Here is a 15,491-nt window from a genome sequence, read left to right as displayed (position 1 = left end):
GCCATAAGGACATGAAGCCAAATCTGGTAACCTCGAGTCTCATAGTACAGGGTCAATAATCCACCAAGCACTGAACTTGAGAGAAACAACGGGCGGAGAACGATCTCAATGCGACCCTCTGTAAGAGCACTAGCAATCTTTCAAACGACAAGATTGGTCATGCTTTGTCTAAGAACTGGGGTAGATTCTCCGAGAAATTCTCCCAAGCCTGAGCATGCCATTCTAACTCCCGATGTCGTCTTAAAGTGCGGGGAGTCGCACTGAGTCGTGATTCGACCCTGTACGTTTTAGCTCCAACGTTCAGTCTGGGGTTAGTCTGGTTTCCGACTTACCGGGCCTTGACTATTATTTATCAGTCTATTGCTTTCCTCCGAAAGAGACTCCGGGATATTCAATAAGTGCAGCTTCACATAATTACTGTCTACATCTCACCTTATCTCTCAGTCAGAGAACAAACTATTGAAATTGTTCAACTTTGAGCTTACATTGCATCATCATGCCTTCAGCTGCAATCGATACCCTCCCTGGTCATATCCTCGGCGGAGATGCCCAGAGCAGACCACGCCTAGACCAGCCCTTGACTTACACGGGCAGTCTTGACAACTACTCACAACTCGACGTCACCCCAGTCATCGGTCGTGAATTCACCGGTCTTCAAATCCGAGACCTGCTCAAATGGGATGATGTACACATTCGTGACCTTGCTGTCACAATTTCTCAGCGCGGAGTTGTCTTTCTCAAGGACCAGGATGTTACTCCTAATGAGATGAAGGACTTTATGCTGCGACTCACAGACCTCGCCGGATGCCCTACCAGTTCAGGTCTGCATGTTCACCCGCTCACCGAAGAGGGTAGTGAGCTTGGTGATCAAATCAGTGTTATCTCAAGTGAGAAGCAGAAGAAGGGTGGTGGCTTGACACATCAATTGAGCGATGTAAGCCGATTCGCGAGCGCCGGTTGGCATTCAGATATGTGCGTATAAACATAAGCCGTCTGATTGGAGTGTACTGACTTGGTAAAGTACCTTCGAGAAGGTCCCCTCAGATTATGCGATGCTCAAGATCCATACACTACCAGCGACTGGTGGTGATACGGTATGTCCGCCACTTACATTTAACAAGCAAGGTTGAAGCCACCCGTGGTACTTCAAACGTCTTGTCTTGACTGCTTGTAGATCTTGCTAACTCAGTCAGCTCTGGGCATCAGGATATGAGGTCTATGATAGACTTTCAGACCCCATGAAGAAATTCCTCGAAGGTCTCACAGCAACCCACGACGCGACATTCTTCCATGACGAAGCGCGCCGTCTTGGCAACCCTATCCGCAAGGGCATCCGAGGCTCTCCTCTCAACCAGGGCGAGCAACTCACATCCGTCCATCCTCTAATCAGAACAAACCCAGTCACAGGCTGGAAGTCAGTGTTTGTCAACAAGGGTTTTACCAAGCGTATCAACGGACTGTCCAAGGATGAGAGCGACACTCTCCTCGCCTATCTCTTCAACCTGGTCACACAGAATCACGATGCTCAGGTCCGATACAGATGGAGCAAGAATGACTGCGCCATCTGGGATAATAGATCAACGTTCCACTGTGCAACTTACGATTACGATTCAGCAAGGGCTGGAGATAGAGTTTGCAGCTTAGGAGAAGCGCCATATCTTGACATTAACAGTAAAAGCCGCAGGGAAGCGCTAGGTCTTTGAGCCCGTTATATGTACCTACCCACTTAGTAATAAATGAGACGAATGAATGTATGATCATAAGTGATTCTGAACTTGACAGCTTACTTAATAATTTATGAAAGTAATTAAAGATTCCTAAACTTAGGTAGCAGTTTAGTATCAAAGTCGGACATTTTGATAGCCTATCTAAGTTAGGCGATTGGTCCTCTTTACGCGCATAACCACACTTGGCAGCTCAGGGTATCAGAAAAATTGACATTTGGAAGCATAAGAAACGAAATTATTAGGTCAGCTTATGCTCCTTATGCTATTATTCTTGGACTACTTATTTTTGTACCCTAAGACTTAGGAGTGCAACTTTTCTGCTACCCACTTGGCAGGCCCAAGCTTTCTTCAACAGGTAGGGTTGCGTTGCGAAATCTTCCCGATCCAACAATCACTTTGTCCAGGAACAAGTGTAACGTCGGCTCGTCATTGTTTTGAGGTCTGTTTCATAAACAGCCAATGATTCAATGAAGCCTCAATTCATGTCGTTCGGCTTGAGACGGGCTTTGGGTAGTAAGCCCAATGCCCTCAATCTGACTCTGACACAGTCTTCTACTGTCGGAGCCAGGAACCCGATGACCCGTACCCATACACATCGTATCTTCCACTCACGACCCCTCCCCCACATCAGCTTAAGAGCTAGCTCTCTATGCTCTGCAACTCGACCTCTACATACCTCTCAATCTCCATATCTTTTTCCATCCAACACATCAACAACTTCATCTCGATCAATCCAATCTCGTCCTTCTCTCGGCAACTCTAAAACAACTCTCATCTCCCGTCACCAGCAGCGTAACTGCTCTTGTCGACGAGCCATGCTTCGCAACGGAAACGACATTACCAGTGCCAGCCTCGACATTCGTCGAGGTCGCCAGGTTCTGCCCAAGAATGTCAAGCCGCTACACTACGATCTCACCCTCGAACCCAACTTTGAGACCTTCAAGTTCGAAGGTACAGTTATCATCGACTTTGACGTTGTCGAGGATTCAACATCCATTGCTCTCAACACAGTAGATCTCGAGATCCACGACACCCTCGTTGAGGCCAATGGTGCCACAATCAGCTCCTCCCCCACTCTCGACTATGACAAGGACTCACAAACCACAACCATCACCTTCGACAAGACGATTCCCGCAGGCCAGAAGGCTAGGTTGACCCAGCGTTTCACCGGTACTCTCAACGATGATATGGCTGGTTTCTACCGATCTTCATACAAGGATGAGCAAGGAAACACAAAGTATATCGCAACCACCCAGTTCGAGGCCACCGATGCTCGCCGAGCATTCCCCTGTCTCGATGAGCCTGCTCTCAAGGCCACCTTCACCGTCACTTTGATCGCTGACAAGGACCTGGTCTGCCTGGGTAACATGGATGTTGCATCCGAAAAGGAGGTTGACTCCAAGATAACAGGCAAGAAGAGCAAGTCTATCACATATAACAAGACACCCATTATGTCCACATACCTACTGGCCTTTATCATTGGAGATCTCAAGCACTACGAGACCAACAACTTCCGAGTCCCCATTCGAGTCTGGTGCACTCCCGACCAGAACCTTGACCATGCTGTCTTTTCAGCTGAGCTGGCTGCACGAACCCTTGAGTTTTACGAGGAGCAGTTTGGCAGCAAATACCCCCTTCCCAAGATGGACATGGTTGCCGTTCCTGATTTCGCTGCCGGAGCCATGGAGAACTGGGGTCTTATCACATACCGAGTTGTCGACCTTCTCCTTGATGAGAAGACCAGCAGTGCTGTCACAAAGAAGCGTGTTGCCGAGGTTGTTCAGCACGAACTGGCTCACCAATGGTTTGGTAACCTCGTCACAATGGACTTTTGGGATGGCCTCTGGCTAAAGGAAGGATTTGCCACATGGATGTCGTGGTACTCTTCCAACGCTTTCTACCCCGAGTGGAGGATCTGGGAAGGCTATGTTACTGAGGATCTGCGATCTGCTTTGAGTCTTGACTCTCTACGCAGCTCTCACCCCATCGAAGTGCCCGTCAAGCGTGCAGATGAGGTCAACCAGATTTTCGATGCCATCTCATACGAGAAGGGATCTTGTGTCCTTCGCATGATCTCCAAGTACTTGGGCGAGGACGTTTTCCTCAAGGGTATCCGAATTTACCTTGACCGCCATGCCTACGCCAACACAGAGACTACTGACCTCTGGGCAGCTCTCAGTGAGGCCAGTGGCAAGGATGTTGAGCGTGTTGCCGATATCTGGACCAAGAAGGTGGGTTACCCTGTTGTGGCCGTCACCGAGGATGAGTCCAAGGGCACAATCAACGTCAAGCAGAACCGGTTCCTTAGAACGGCCGATGTCAAGCCTGAGGAAGATGAGGTGCTCTACCCAGTATTCCTTAACCTTCGAACAAAAGAGGGTATCCAAGAAGACCTTGCGCTCAACGTCCGTGAGGCCGACTTCAAGGTGCCTGACTTCGACTTTTACAAGGTCAACTCTGGTCACTCTGGTATCTACCGCACCTCTTATACTAGCGAGAGACTCCAGAAGCTTGGACAGAACGCCAAGGCAGGACTATTGGGTGTCGAGGACAGAGCCGGAATGATCGCCGATGCTGGTGCTCTTGCTGCCGCTGGTTACCAAAAGACGTCAGGTCTGCTGTCTCTCCTCCAAGGTTTTGACTCGGAAGATGAGTTCATCGTCTGGGATGAGATCACCCTCCGTGTCGCTTCTCTTCGAGACGCTTGGATCTTTGAAGAAGACGATGTCAACAAGGCTCTCAAGGCTTTCCAGCGAGACCTGGTCAGCAAGAAGGCCAACGAGATCGGCTGGAACATTTCGAGCTCTGACGATTTCACTGCTCAGCGCTTCAAGGCACTTATGTTCGGCAAGGCCGCCATCGTCGAGGATGAGGCTGCGAAGAAGGCGGCCTTTGAGCTGTTTGAGAAGTTCATCAGCGGCGACCGAGAGGCCGTACAGCCCAATCTCCGATCTAGTGTATTTGGAGTTGTGCTATCGTACGGAGGCGAAGCTGAGTACAACGCTGTTCTCAAGGAGTACGAGACCGCTAAGCAGAGCAGCGAGCGCAACACAGCTCTTCGATCACTCGGCTTTGCCAAGGACCCTGCCCTTATGAAGCGAACTCTGGCTTACACGCTGAGTGACAACGTCAAGACGCAGGATATCTACATGCCTCTTGCTGGTCTCCGCGCTCACAAGGAAGGTATCCATGCTCTTTGGGGATGGGTTAAGGAGAACTGGGATGATGTACTTACTAAGCGACTTCCCCCTGGTATGTCCCTCCTCGGTGACATGGTGGCCATCTCAACAAGCTCTTTCACACACGCCGACCAGATCGACGATGTCAAGAAATTCTTTGAGGAGAAGGGCAGCAAGGGATTCGAGCTTGAGTTGGCTCAGAGCCTTGATAGTATGAAGGCCAAGCAAAACTGGCTCGCTAGGGATAAGGAGGATGTTAAGCAGTGGCTTATCCAGAACAAATACTTGTAAAAGCGCATAGAAAGGGAGTTATTGATAAAGGAAATAACCACACTTGAATAAATAAGCGATTATGATACTCCCCCACCAAACAGTATCACTGTGATCAATCGATAAAGTAAGTGCTCATAGTATACCCATCTCAACGCAGCTCTTTGGGCCCCAGAAACCTGGCTACTGAATGTAAGAGACGAAATTAACAAGTCAACATGATATCGAAGAAGGTTTTAAGATCATTTCTTCATAAGACCCTTAAGCCCAAGATGGACTTTCCAGACACCCCCTTAGCAACTGACTCAACAGCTAGCCAGAGTCAAAATATCATAACAAATAGTCTCATTTCCATCAACACAATGGCAAAAACAATGCAAGATTTGTTTGTCGTCTATTATACATGTACAGATATACACGGTCATACACCACCACTATGTCTGTCCTATTCTTTCTGTTCATACACCTCATAATTCTTTTTTTACTTCTCTTTCCTTTAAGCCTTACCAGTCAACCAATCCCTCTCCTTATTCTTACCATATCCCCCTGTTCCAGTAACAGGCAGATCACGCTTCTGCAACTCCTCCTCGATGACCTTCCATCGGCCAACCGAAATCTCACGGTCGATGGGTGTGACTCTCCTGCTGTGCACTGTAACGTTGGGGAGGGCGGTGAGAGCCTTTTCCTCCTCGAGAACCTCGGCTAGCTTCTTGCCGCGCTTGGTAATGGTTAGAGCGACGGTGATTAGCTCGCGTGGTGTTTTGGCTGCGGCGAGCTTCACGTCGGGGATGAAGTGGCCGGTGAGTTGGTAGAGACGCTTTCGGACCTGCGTATTGTTAGACGTATTTTCTCATTGTAAGATATTGGAGTACGTACAGCGAACTTGAGGTGGTCATTGTCCAGGGTAACGGTCTTCCATGAGGGGTCCAGAGCATTAACCATCTGCTGGGCCTCATCAGCGGAAATTTCAACCCTCTCCTCAGCCTCTCTAGCCTTGAGCTTCTCAGTCACAATGCGGAAGTGAGAGCTCAACTGAGCCTTTCCATTCTCGAATAGAATACCGGCGGAGAGTGTCCTGTCCAGGTGGGCTCTGTTTCCAAGAGGCCACTTCTTCACAGCGTACTCCTCGAGAAGACCTCGCTGCTGGTATGACAGCGCCTCAACCAGAGCTTGACGCAGATAAACCTCCAACACAACCTGGTCCTTCACTCGGTCTGCCTTGCCGAAGCCCTGGAATTCGCTCTCCTCGCCCCAATGGCCGGGCTGCTCCCACCACGTCTTGAGAGTGTCAATCTCCTCCAGATCCTCAAGTGAAGTCGCAGGCGTATATCCAGTATCAACAGCGCCGATCTCATTTTCAGTCAAAGCCTCGGAGTTGCTGGGCGGCAACACAAGACGAGTGTTGCGCACAGGCGAAGGTCTGCGGTCGACACTTAACAGTTCCTTGGCCTCATCGGGCAGATTCGTGGGTTGTTCTGGCTCGGGGCGCTCGTTATAGGGATCCTCAGCACCGGGAGCATCGCCCTTCCAGAGCTGCTTTCGGATCCATTGTGCCTTGTTGCCGAGAGCGTTGACGGGTGTGGAAGTAGAGAATGTGGCGCGGGCGACGAAGGGGATTCGGTTGATGGGTGCTACTGCCGACGGTAGCGAGGCGAATGCGCCTACTCTCGGTATTCGAGGCATTATGAGATGGTGAATTGGAGGGTATCGGAGGTGACCTGAGGTCAAAAAAGGATTCGTGATGGGGTCGTTGGTTAGAGGTATAACTCGATATGGAACTTTTTCCAGTGTGATGGTATTGACCAATAAGAGTCTACGAGGCTGAGGTGGATACCGGTGTCTGACCCACCCATCGTCAACTATCGATAGCCTCAAGTGGTTGACGTGCGACCTCCCATGTCCGATAAGCAACAAATCACAGCTGCATGATAGCCGAAATGGCACGAATATCTCTGTTTATTCTCCTCTTGGGAGCATTCATTTCTCTAGCAGCAGCATGTACGCGCAAACTCCATGATAAACCCTTGCAATAGCTAACACATTCCTTCTAGCCACGCCCACCTTTTGCAAATGCACATGCTTCAAGAACAGCACCATCATCCCTCTCGGCCCCAAAGACGAGTCCCTCCGCCGTTCCGTCGTCGATCTCCCCACAGTCCAGCTCGAGCCACGCTCAAAGTCGAAATCATGCTCCGAATGCACCAAGGCCTTTTGTCTCAAGCAAGGCATTGACTTCTGTAAAGACGCGACCGAGGAGGATGTCTCGACCATGTGCTTCCAGCGCGACAGCAACAAGGACAAGATTATCGTTTGGGCGTTTATCGTTGGGACTGTCGGATTGCTGGGCTGGGCTGCTTTCAAAAAGGTTGTAGCGATGCGTCAAGGGGGTGCGTTTCCAAGACAGGGTAGCAACTATGCTCCCATGCAGGGGAACTTCCGATGAGTTTATGAATAAAGCACTATATCGAACTCATCTTGGTTGAAACAGGCGCGACTTGACGGCCTCGGATATTGGGTAGAAAGGCCTTTCGGCGTTGGTTGGATTCCATCGATTTAACATGGGGTTGACCCCCTATCATAACTACTAGTACAGTTGGATCATTCATGAATTATGTTTCAAAAACAGACCAGGCATCGTGACAATTTTAATACACCCTATGTGCGCCGAGTTTTCCACCTTCTGGCCTCCTTACCAGGTCTAATCATTAACTCCCAGTTTTTACCATTTTCAATACCGAATCTTCGCTCCCCTCTACTACGCCGCAACAGCAGCATCCGTCTAGGAGCTGTTGAGCTCGCGACGAGTGCGGACAGCATCAGCCAAGTCCTCGAGGACGGTGACGGTGTCCTCCCAGCCGATGCAAGCATCAGTGATGCTGACACCACGCTTGAGACCAGCAGGGCCCTCGGCGGGGACCTTTTGGTTACCCTCGCCAATGTTGGACTCGATCATGACACCAACAATGGCCTTCTCACCCTCACGGAGCTGCTCACCGACGACCTTGGCAACCTTGGGCTGGTTTCGGTGGTCCTTGGAAGAGTTTCCTGCTGCAAGTTAGAACTGATAACGTCAAAGGGGAGTTGTCAAACATACCGTGGGAACAGTCAATCATGATGGCCTCCTTCTGCTTCTTGTCCTGAAGGACCTTCTTAGCAGCCTGGACGCTCTCCTTGTCAAAGTTGGTACCCTTGGTTCCACCACGGAGAATGACGAAGCAGTGCTCGTTACCCTTGGTTCGGGTAATAGCAGCAAGACCCTGCTTGGTGACACCCATGAAGTGGTGCTGAGCGGCAGCAGCGCCAATAGCGTCAATGGCAACACCAAGGCTACCGTCTGTACCGTTCTTGAAACCGACGGGGAAAGAAAGACCAGAGGCAAGCTCACGGTGAAGCTGGGACTCGGTGGTACGGGCACCAATGGCGCCAACAGAGATACAGTCGGCAAGGAACTGAGGAGAAATGGTGTCGAGCATCTCAGTGGCAATTGGGAGACCCTGAGTGGTTAGGTCAACAAAAAGCTGGCGGGAAACACGGAGACCCTTGTTGATCTTGAAAGAGTTGTCGATATCGGGATCGTTGATGAGACCCTTCCAGCCAACGGTTGTTCGGGGCTTCTCGAGGTAGGCGCGCATGACGATGCAGAGATCATTGGAGAGTCTATCAGAGAGCTCCTTGAGTCTGGAAGCGTACTCCTGGGCGGCAGCAGGGTCGTGAATGGAGCAAGGACCGACGACGACGAGAAGTCTGTCGCTCTGGCCGAGGACAATGTCGGCAGCATCTTGACGGCCCTTGACAACAGTGTTTGTGGCCTTCTCGGGGAGAGGGATCTCGGAGGTGAGGAGAGCGGGAGGGATCAAAGGATCCTGTCCGAGGACTGGTTTGTGTTAGTCAATGGACTTGATGTGTTTTCATGTATGTGCGAGGGGTGGATGGTTGAAGCATTGGCAGTATAGGACAACTGTTGAAGCTTTGCAGTTGTCATCTTCATGGCTTGCCATGAGAGAGGGTTGCCACAAAGCATCATGAGTCCTCTGCACAACCCCAATAAGGGCCAAAAAGGACAAATTCAATGGGAAACACTAACCTCTGGTATCATCGGCAGCGATGGTGGTCATGTCGACAGCTGAAGGCGTTGTGAATATGTGAGCTAGGATGTTCCTGTTGCAACTAGAAATTTTGATATGGAGGGGTTCGAATTACCTTTGGGCGGGTCGTGGTATTTAGATTAGACAGTGTGTAGCTCCCACGGAGTAGGCGATGGAGTAGGCGATGGATGGGTGAGTCAAAGGAAACTTCAAGATAAACGCCACGAGGCTGAATTTGACAAGTTGATGCGAGCAAGTTTGAAGTAACAAGTAGACGCACTTTTTTTTTATCCTTCTTTCTTAGGTGACTCAAAAGTTCTGGATGCATTCAGGCCAACCCAGCGTAGCACCGCACCGGAGGAGCTTCGGAGGGGGACCCCACCGAGGGGTCTTCGAGCAGGCGGTTTTTTTGCAGGGGACATATACAAAATACATTGGGTTCACTACGTCAGGGTTCTAGAATTTCATAATTATCAATGGTCTAAGCTCAATTGGCTCCGATTTTGGGTCCGCAGAATACTAATTTCTCGGTTAGACGAGGTGAAGATGAAAAGACTTTATATCATTAGAATATCAGCTTAATCAATGTGATATAGTTGGACAATGTACCGCCTATGTCGGAGGTTGGGTTGGTTGTAAACACAATATGCATGCAAGGAACGGATGATCACTTTTACCGCCACACGTTCTACCCATTCCGCACGAAAGGGTGCAACCTCCACAAACCTGTGAGAGGTTATCATGCTGTGTGTTTACTGTTGTACTGCATTAGCCTTTTCTTTACGAGTTGTAAAGTACGATTGGTACAGACAAGATTCACGCATCTTGAGGCCACATGAGAGCCCATTCAACTTATATTTACTCCTAATTGGGTCCATGAAGGCTTTGGCTTTGGCTTTGTAGATTTCCCATTCAGGGTCCAAGGGTCTGGTCTAAGAAACTAGGGTATACCACAACAATCGTAGTGTTGTTTATTCTCTACCAATAAACGCGTCTGAGAAAACAACGTGAAATAATATGCGATAATCTCTCTCATCCCTTGACAGGTAATATGAGTAATTCGCCTTCGTAGGATTTGTATTTAGAAAAAGTGGAATAAGGGAGATATTCCTGGTGACGTCGGCATGCAAGAATATTTGTGTCAGGGTCTGTTGGTATCGTGGCGGCTTGCAAATCTCCCCACGTTTAGAGCTTGTGAGGTTCATCAGTTGCACAAAGGAATGTGTGTCGCCAAACAAAAGGGGGGGATTAATGAACCACCAAAACATGGGAAATTACGTGGGAGGATGCATCAACCAAACCAATGCTACTACAAACACAAGGTGTCACAAGATGGAGAAAGAGTTCGTGTTTCTTACTGAAGCAAATGGTTCCTCTGATATTATCCATGATTTTCGTATGACACTACCCTACAGCACGGACCGGAAGGTCAATCACCGAAGAGTCTAACCAAGCGATCTGAGCCAAGTACAGAAGTTGTCTCAGACATGTCCGAATCAAATCAAGAAGCCCGTTGCAACGTCTCAGAACAATACTAGACGGAAAAGACGGGAATTCAACCAAGCGAAACACAACTGAAACCTAACTAGACATTCAAGTTCCGTTGACAATATGTCGACTCGACTCTCACGACCTGTTGAAATGTAGTGAACCGTGTTACGTCTGAGCCTCGTACTGCGGACCTGTTGGCCCGTGAGACCCTTGTTGTTAGCCCAGGCTGTCCACTGAGCCCAGCCCAGTCTGGCCCGTCTCTTGACCTACATTTGCTTTTCTCGTGATGGAGAGAAGATAGCATGACAAGCATGACAAGCATGACAAGACAAGCCTCGTGTCAAGGGTCAATTAGATCATCGTTTTCCCTCAACAAGGGATCGCTCGGGTTCTCGGCGACCCCACGGCGAGAGTCGTAGGAATCCGATCGTCTGGTGTAGTGAACCGAATTCGCGCCATGGCGTTGTTGGTCTCCATTCATTGACAAACTTTGGCCTTGTTCTTTTTCCACCTTGATTCACAGACAGAACCAACCCCTTTTCTCTTTTCTCTTTCCCTTTGACTTGGCAGTTGAAGTCAGTGACGTTCACTCCTTTTCATCATTCAGCTTTTCATCAACATTTCATTCTTCGATTCATCATTAATTGCTGTGCAGTTTGACTTTGACCCTTTGTTTACTTTCCATCCGATACAAAACGGTTTCTTCGCTTCACCCAACGCCGAGACATACCCTCAAATCGAGAATAGCATAGACCGCCTTATTTCCCCGCTCCTTCCATTGTCTCAGTGACAGCCAGCCCCAAAAAGACGCCCCAGCCTCTCAGGCTTCTCGCTCTATCTGCCTGGCTTACTGCCTGCGTTCCAAGCTTCCCCCTCCCCGTCACAGCCTCCGATCCACTATCCGTGGCTTCCCAGCTGCCATCCTTGATCAAGGCCGCCACTTCCACGTGAACTCAACTCTAACCCAAGCCCAACCTCTTACACTTGCTTTGTCTATCGTTGACGTTATTCTATTCATATTCTGTCAACAGCATCACCATCAAACCCAAATCACTTTTTTTTTATTTTAATTTTTTTTTTTTAAATCTGACTTCCATCACGCATCCATCGCCTTACATCGGATATCCCCGCGAGCACTACTACTGTACGACTTTCCCGGGGGACCTTTGACTGTATCCACCCGCATTGATACGCAGGGTCCGATAGCAAGGTCTACATCACTTGATCGATCCAGCTCGTCGGACAACTTGTGTAATTTCTAGACATCAACATCAACAACGAGTAACGAACAACTTGCATCAAGACAAGACAAGACAAGATGTTTGCCGCACAGCAACATCCCTTTGAGCGAAAACGGGGTCGGGAAGAAGAACAGCTCGCTGCGAATGGCATGAGCTTCGGTGAGCACCGAAATGTAAGTTGACCGACCATCATGACAATGATAACCAGGTTTTTTTTAAATACGAAATTCTGACTTTCGTAGAAACGACTCCAGTGTCTTCCTCTTCGTGCATCTCCTCGAACTGCACAACAATGGCTACCCGATTCGTCCATGCAGCCTTCCAACATGGCTTGCCATGATCAATTCCAACAAACTAACTTTTCGCAATGGCCGTCAACAAACATGACGCCACTAAATCATGGTTATTCTGACATGGACATGATGCAAACAAATCAGATTCAGCAACAACAAACGGACCGATTGAGCATGATGCAGTTGGAGTCTGACAACTCCAATGGGCGCATGCCTACTCCCATTCAGCCCAGCTTTGCCGCACAGGTTAGAGGCCAACAGCCAATGACAGCCCCTCCCAACGGCGTTGCAAACCTTGGACATCACAACACCGGCCTCAACGAAGATCAGAGCGTTCCTCGCACAATGGCTGGAGGATGGCACGCCGTTCAAAACGAACGACGCCTCCCCTCGCCCATTTCCGAAGGTGACGATTCCATGGTATGCCAACCCATCACCCCTATCACGGTACAGTTCAATCATGAGAACATGTCTCCAGGCATGGGGCATCCCAACGTGAAAGTTCAGCCATCGCCTCCTCATGATGTGGAACACCATATGATGGATGCAGAACCGATCTGCCCAAGGCAGGCGGCCGATGGCGAAGGTGACCCTACAACACCTTCTCCTCGACGGGGTCATATTAGAAGTCGACACACCGTCAACAACTGGACATGGCAACCCGGCATGAAGAAGAGTTTTAGCATCGGATACCGATCAGACTGTGACAAATGCCGTGACAAGGTTCCGGGTCATTTCAACCACATTATCGTTTCCTAGGAGGGGAAGGACACCATCGTGGACCGTGAGAAACATCCTGCTCTATAGGATAGTGTGAGGCCACGCAATTGGAGTGAGGAAAGACAGGAGCGCAGAATTGGTTATCGAAGCAGGGGTCTCCAAAACAAGGCCCGCAAAAAGGAAGTGCGCGAAGCCTTCAGTCTACGAATGGCTTTTGCCAACGCTTGAAGTTTTTGGACTTGACACATCAACAGCTCGAGTACATGCTACCCGTGTGGCTCCGGGCTCACACTAGACTCTTGGCGAACTTCGCTGGACATTGACAGCAGAGGACGATCTTTTATTTTTTACTTTGTTAATGGCGTTACGGATATGGGAAGCGGCTACAACAGCATTTGATCATTCAGGGCACAATTCGTTACCCACAAAGAAACAGGGATTTGAAAGTTAGCGAAACGATCGGTATTGGACCGTCAGGTATAAATGGAAATACCACAGTAGCGATAATGTCAATATCCATAATGGAGCTATACAAAGCTCAATTATACAAACACATCGAGGATCATGGTGATACTGTTTAGTCGCTTAGTATTGAATAGATAGGTAAAGTAAAGTAGGGCTTTGCCTCACACCTAATGGTACATACAAGATGGTCCCCCGACGCCGTCTAATGCACTGCCAATCTACACATATGATACACTCCTTTTAGTTTCCTCCACGGCTGTCAGCTCTGTATCCCTCGCATTGCTGCCGTTTGCCTTTCCAATTATATTTTATACAGTTTACCAGAACTTCCACCATGACTTGCCGGAGGCTGGCACAGGTTGTGTTCCCAGTCGGTCTAGAGGGCCTCCGATTTGTTGATTCTCCCGCCCAGTCTGAATTGCTTGCTCCAGCTTCGCTTGACCGTCAGCAGCCAAGTTGGTCAACTGTGTCTGTGCCGCGGCCAATCCCTCTGTCGCTTGCTCCTTGATCTCCTCCGTCTTCGATCCACCTCCTAGCACACCGGAGAAAATTCCCAGCACGCCCTTTCCACTTGATGTCTTTGTAGCACTCTCCTCGGTCTTGTCCTGGAATGTGGGCTTGATGTGCTCCTCGAAATGTGTGCGGTGTTCGGGGGCGCCAAGCAGAGGTGGTAGCTTCTCGCCTCTTGCCTGGGCTGCTTGGTTGGCCTCCTCAACGAGGAGAATCTGGTCCTCGGTTGCTTCGCCCTTGATGTAAGCGAGACGGGCCATGGCTAGCTCGTCGGCTTCGAGTAGCTTCTGTGCTTCGACCCATTCGGCTCGGCGGGCGCGGTTATATTGAACCATATCGACGACGGAGTATACGGAGACAATACCTGCGACGACTATTTTCTGTCAGTAAGTTTTTTACTGCCTTGTATTTCGTCATGGTATCATACGTGTGAATGTCACAATTCCTCTTATAGTCCATCGATGCGCAAAGTCAAAGAATTTCCTTGATGTGTCGAGGAACCTATCCGTCTTGCTAACTTGAGCACGCTGAGCGGCAATATGAGCCTGGCGCAGTCTCCTCACGCGCTGCTCGGGTGTCTCGCCTGGGATGCGCGCTGTTCGTTGGGCGGTTTTGGAGGTTGCGTGGGGGATTGTGGACGTGAAGCGGGTGGCGTCCTTGACGCTTCTGGGGCCTATCTTGGAAGCCATTGCGTAGACCAATTTCCTTATTCTCAGTGAAGAGCTAGTAAACAGAAAGCCGTTTAATTCTGCGGCGGTCGTCGTGGGGTGTCGTCGTCGAATCGAGATATGGAGTGGGAAGTGGTGTCATGAGATTTTTCGGGTCGTTAAACTGGCGTGCAGAGTGGAATTGTGGAGTTTTGATTGGTGCGGAGTAGGTTCGGTTCGGAGGAGGTGGGCTGTAGACGACATGGAAAAGGTTTATTGAAATGGTTATTGAGATAATGACGATGATGTTGACGATCAATGATTTTTATTTATTTACGCTGCGAATGATTGATGGTGATGTTATCGCGGTGGATGAGGCACCACCTGACGGCGCCTGCAATCTAGAAGACAATAATGAACCATGCTATTGGCATTCATGAAATCGCACTTCGAAGAGCACAGAAGGAAATGACTTTACTACAGCCCGCTACCCTAGGAAGCATCTTGAAGATGATGCCCTAGATGGAATACTCGCTGCGCGCTGAGGTAAGATCGGCGGCTGCTACAGTAGCATGCCTCGAATACAGGGCCTCATTTGTCGCGGTTCTGTAGCATGTCGAGTAGATTCCAGCATCACAGGCAGCGAAGGCGCAACGAACACAGTGGGAGAGCAGCAATCAATTATTCCGCAAGCATCACAACTGGAATTTACGGTATTCGAGGGTATATCACGATCAAGCAACTCTTCTTCATGAGACGGCATCAAGCCATCAACACAATGAAAAGTGAGGTTCAAAATCAAAAATTCCGCCCCCTATGGCCCCGAAGGACAATAGAGTATGGAAACGACTCCGCGATGTGCA

At 49.4% G+C, this 15,491-nt stretch overlaps 6 protein-coding genes across 6 annotated transcripts; 3 read left to right on the top strand and 3 right to left on the bottom strand.

Moving 5' to 3' along the window:
- Positions 1-295: 295 nt before the first annotated feature.
- Positions 296-5,272, top strand: EDB82DRAFT_459334 (peptidase family M1-domain-containing protein). The gene is made up of 4 exons (XM_025733286.2): positions 296-972; positions 1,022-1,094; positions 1,194-1,671; positions 2,367-5,272. Exons 1-4 carry the CDS (start codon positions 497-499, stop codon positions 5,195-5,197), a joined length of 3,858 nt encoding a protein of 1,285 aa, XP_025584208.2. The 5' UTR covers positions 296-496; the 3' UTR covers positions 5,198-5,272.
- On the bottom strand, positions 5,270-6,949 carry EDB82DRAFT_495076 (uncharacterized protein). Its single transcript, XM_025733284.2, has 2 exons — positions 6,053-6,949; positions 5,270-6,002 (listed from the first exon to the last, which is right to left on the bottom strand). The coding sequence occupies exons 1-2, from the start codon at positions 6,857-6,859 to the stop codon at positions 5,673-5,675; spliced, it is 1,137 nt and encodes a 378-aa protein (XP_025584206.1). The 5' UTR covers positions 6,860-6,949; the 3' UTR covers positions 5,270-5,672.
- On the top strand, positions 6,950-7,800 carry EDB82DRAFT_495073 (putative MFS transporter). Its single transcript, XM_025733283.2, has 2 exons — positions 6,950-7,174; positions 7,228-7,800. The coding sequence occupies exons 1-2, from the start codon at positions 7,102-7,104 to the stop codon at positions 7,617-7,619; spliced, it is 465 nt and encodes a 154-aa protein (XP_025584205.2). The 5' UTR covers positions 6,950-7,101; the 3' UTR covers positions 7,620-7,800.
- EDB82DRAFT_495071 (uncharacterized protein) lies at positions 7,801-9,613 on the bottom strand. Its single transcript, XM_025733282.2, has 4 exons — positions 9,377-9,613; positions 9,261-9,299; positions 8,271-9,050; positions 7,801-8,221 (listed from the first exon to the last, which is right to left on the bottom strand). The coding sequence occupies exons 2-4, from the start codon at positions 9,289-9,291 to the stop codon at positions 7,956-7,958; spliced, it is 1,077 nt and encodes a 358-aa protein (XP_025584204.1). The 5' UTR covers positions 9,292-9,299; positions 9,377-9,613; the 3' UTR covers positions 7,801-7,955.
- A 2,457-nt stretch (positions 9,614-12,070) lies between these two features.
- EDB82DRAFT_523159 (uncharacterized protein) lies at positions 12,071-13,045 on the top strand (the record flags this gene model as incomplete). Its single annotated transcript, XM_025733281.2, has 2 exons — positions 12,071-12,166; positions 12,236-13,045. 2 exons carry the CDS (start codon positions 12,071-12,073, stop codon positions 13,043-13,045), a joined length of 906 nt encoding a protein of 301 aa, XP_025584203.1.
- Positions 13,046-13,570: 525 nt separating this feature from the next.
- Positions 13,571-14,790, bottom strand: EDB82DRAFT_495065 (cytochrome oxidase c assembly-domain-containing protein). The gene is made up of 2 exons (XM_025733280.2): positions 14,409-14,790; positions 13,571-14,354 (listed from the first exon to the last, which is right to left on the bottom strand). Exons 1-2 carry the CDS (start codon positions 14,668-14,670, stop codon positions 13,789-13,791), a joined length of 828 nt encoding a protein of 275 aa, XP_025584202.1. The 5' UTR covers positions 14,671-14,790; the 3' UTR covers positions 13,571-13,788.
- Positions 14,791-15,491: the final 701 nt, after the last annotated feature.

This window comes from Fusarium venenatum, assembly GCF_020744135.1.
Source record: "Fusarium venenatum strain MPI-CAGE-CH-0201 chromosome Unknown EDB82scaffold_2, whole genome shotgun sequence".
Taxonomy (NCBI): Eukaryota; Fungi; Ascomycota; class Sordariomycetes; order Hypocreales; family Nectriaceae; genus Fusarium; species Fusarium venenatum.
This window is presented reverse-complemented; position numbering and strand designations above follow the sequence as displayed.

What these genes read in the sequence shown, in the direction of transcription:
- EDB82DRAFT_495076 (XM_025733284.2), bottom strand. Translation starts at nt 6,859, where the DNA reads ATGCCTCGAATACCGAGAGTAGGCGCATTCGCCTCGCTACCGTCGGCA. An exon ending in ATGACCACCTCAAGTTCGCT is followed by an intron (nt 6,003 to 6,052) that starts GTACGTACTCCA and finishes AACAATACGCAG; the next exon opens with GTCCGAAAGCGTCTCTACCA.
- EDB82DRAFT_459334 (XM_025733286.2), top strand. Translation starts at nt 497, where the DNA reads ATGCCTTCAGCTGCAATCGATACCCTCCCTGGTCATATCCTCGGCGGA. An exon ending in GCCGGTTGGCATTCAGATAT is followed by an intron (nt 973 to 1,021) that starts GTGCGTATAAAC and finishes GACTTGGTAAAG; the next exon opens with TACCTTCGAGAAGGTCCCCT. An exon ending in CAGCGACTGGTGGTGATACG is followed by an intron (nt 1,095 to 1,193) that starts GTATGTCCGCCA and finishes TAACTCAGTCAG; the next exon opens with CTCTGGGCATCAGGATATGA.
- EDB82DRAFT_495073 (XM_025733283.2), top strand. Translation starts at nt 7,102, where the DNA reads ATGATAGCCGAAATGGCACGAATATCTCTGTTTATTCTCCTCTTGGGA. An exon ending in CATTTCTCTAGCAGCAGCAT is followed by an intron (nt 7,175 to 7,227) that starts GTACGCGCAAAC and finishes CATTCCTTCTAG; the next exon opens with CCACGCCCACCTTTTGCAAA.
- EDB82DRAFT_495071 (XM_025733282.2), bottom strand. Translation starts at nt 9,291, where the DNA reads ATGACCACCATCGCTGCCGATGATACCAGAG. An exon ending in CGCTGCCGATGATACCAGAG is followed by an intron (nt 9,051 to 9,260) that starts GTTAGTGTTTCC and finishes AACACAAACCAG; the next exon opens with TCCTCGGACAGGATCCTTTG. An exon ending in CATGATTGACTGTTCCCACG is followed by an intron (nt 8,222 to 8,270) that starts GTATGTTTGACA and finishes AACTTGCAGCAG; the next exon opens with GAAACTCTTCCAAGGACCAC.
- EDB82DRAFT_495065 (XM_025733280.2), bottom strand. Translation starts at nt 14,670, where the DNA reads ATGGCTTCCAAGATAGGCCCCAGAAGCGTCAAGGACGCCACCCGCTTC. An exon ending in AGGAATTGTGACATTCACAC is followed by an intron (nt 14,355 to 14,408) that starts GTATGATACCAT and finishes GACAGAAAATAG; the next exon opens with TCGTCGCAGGTATTGTCTCC.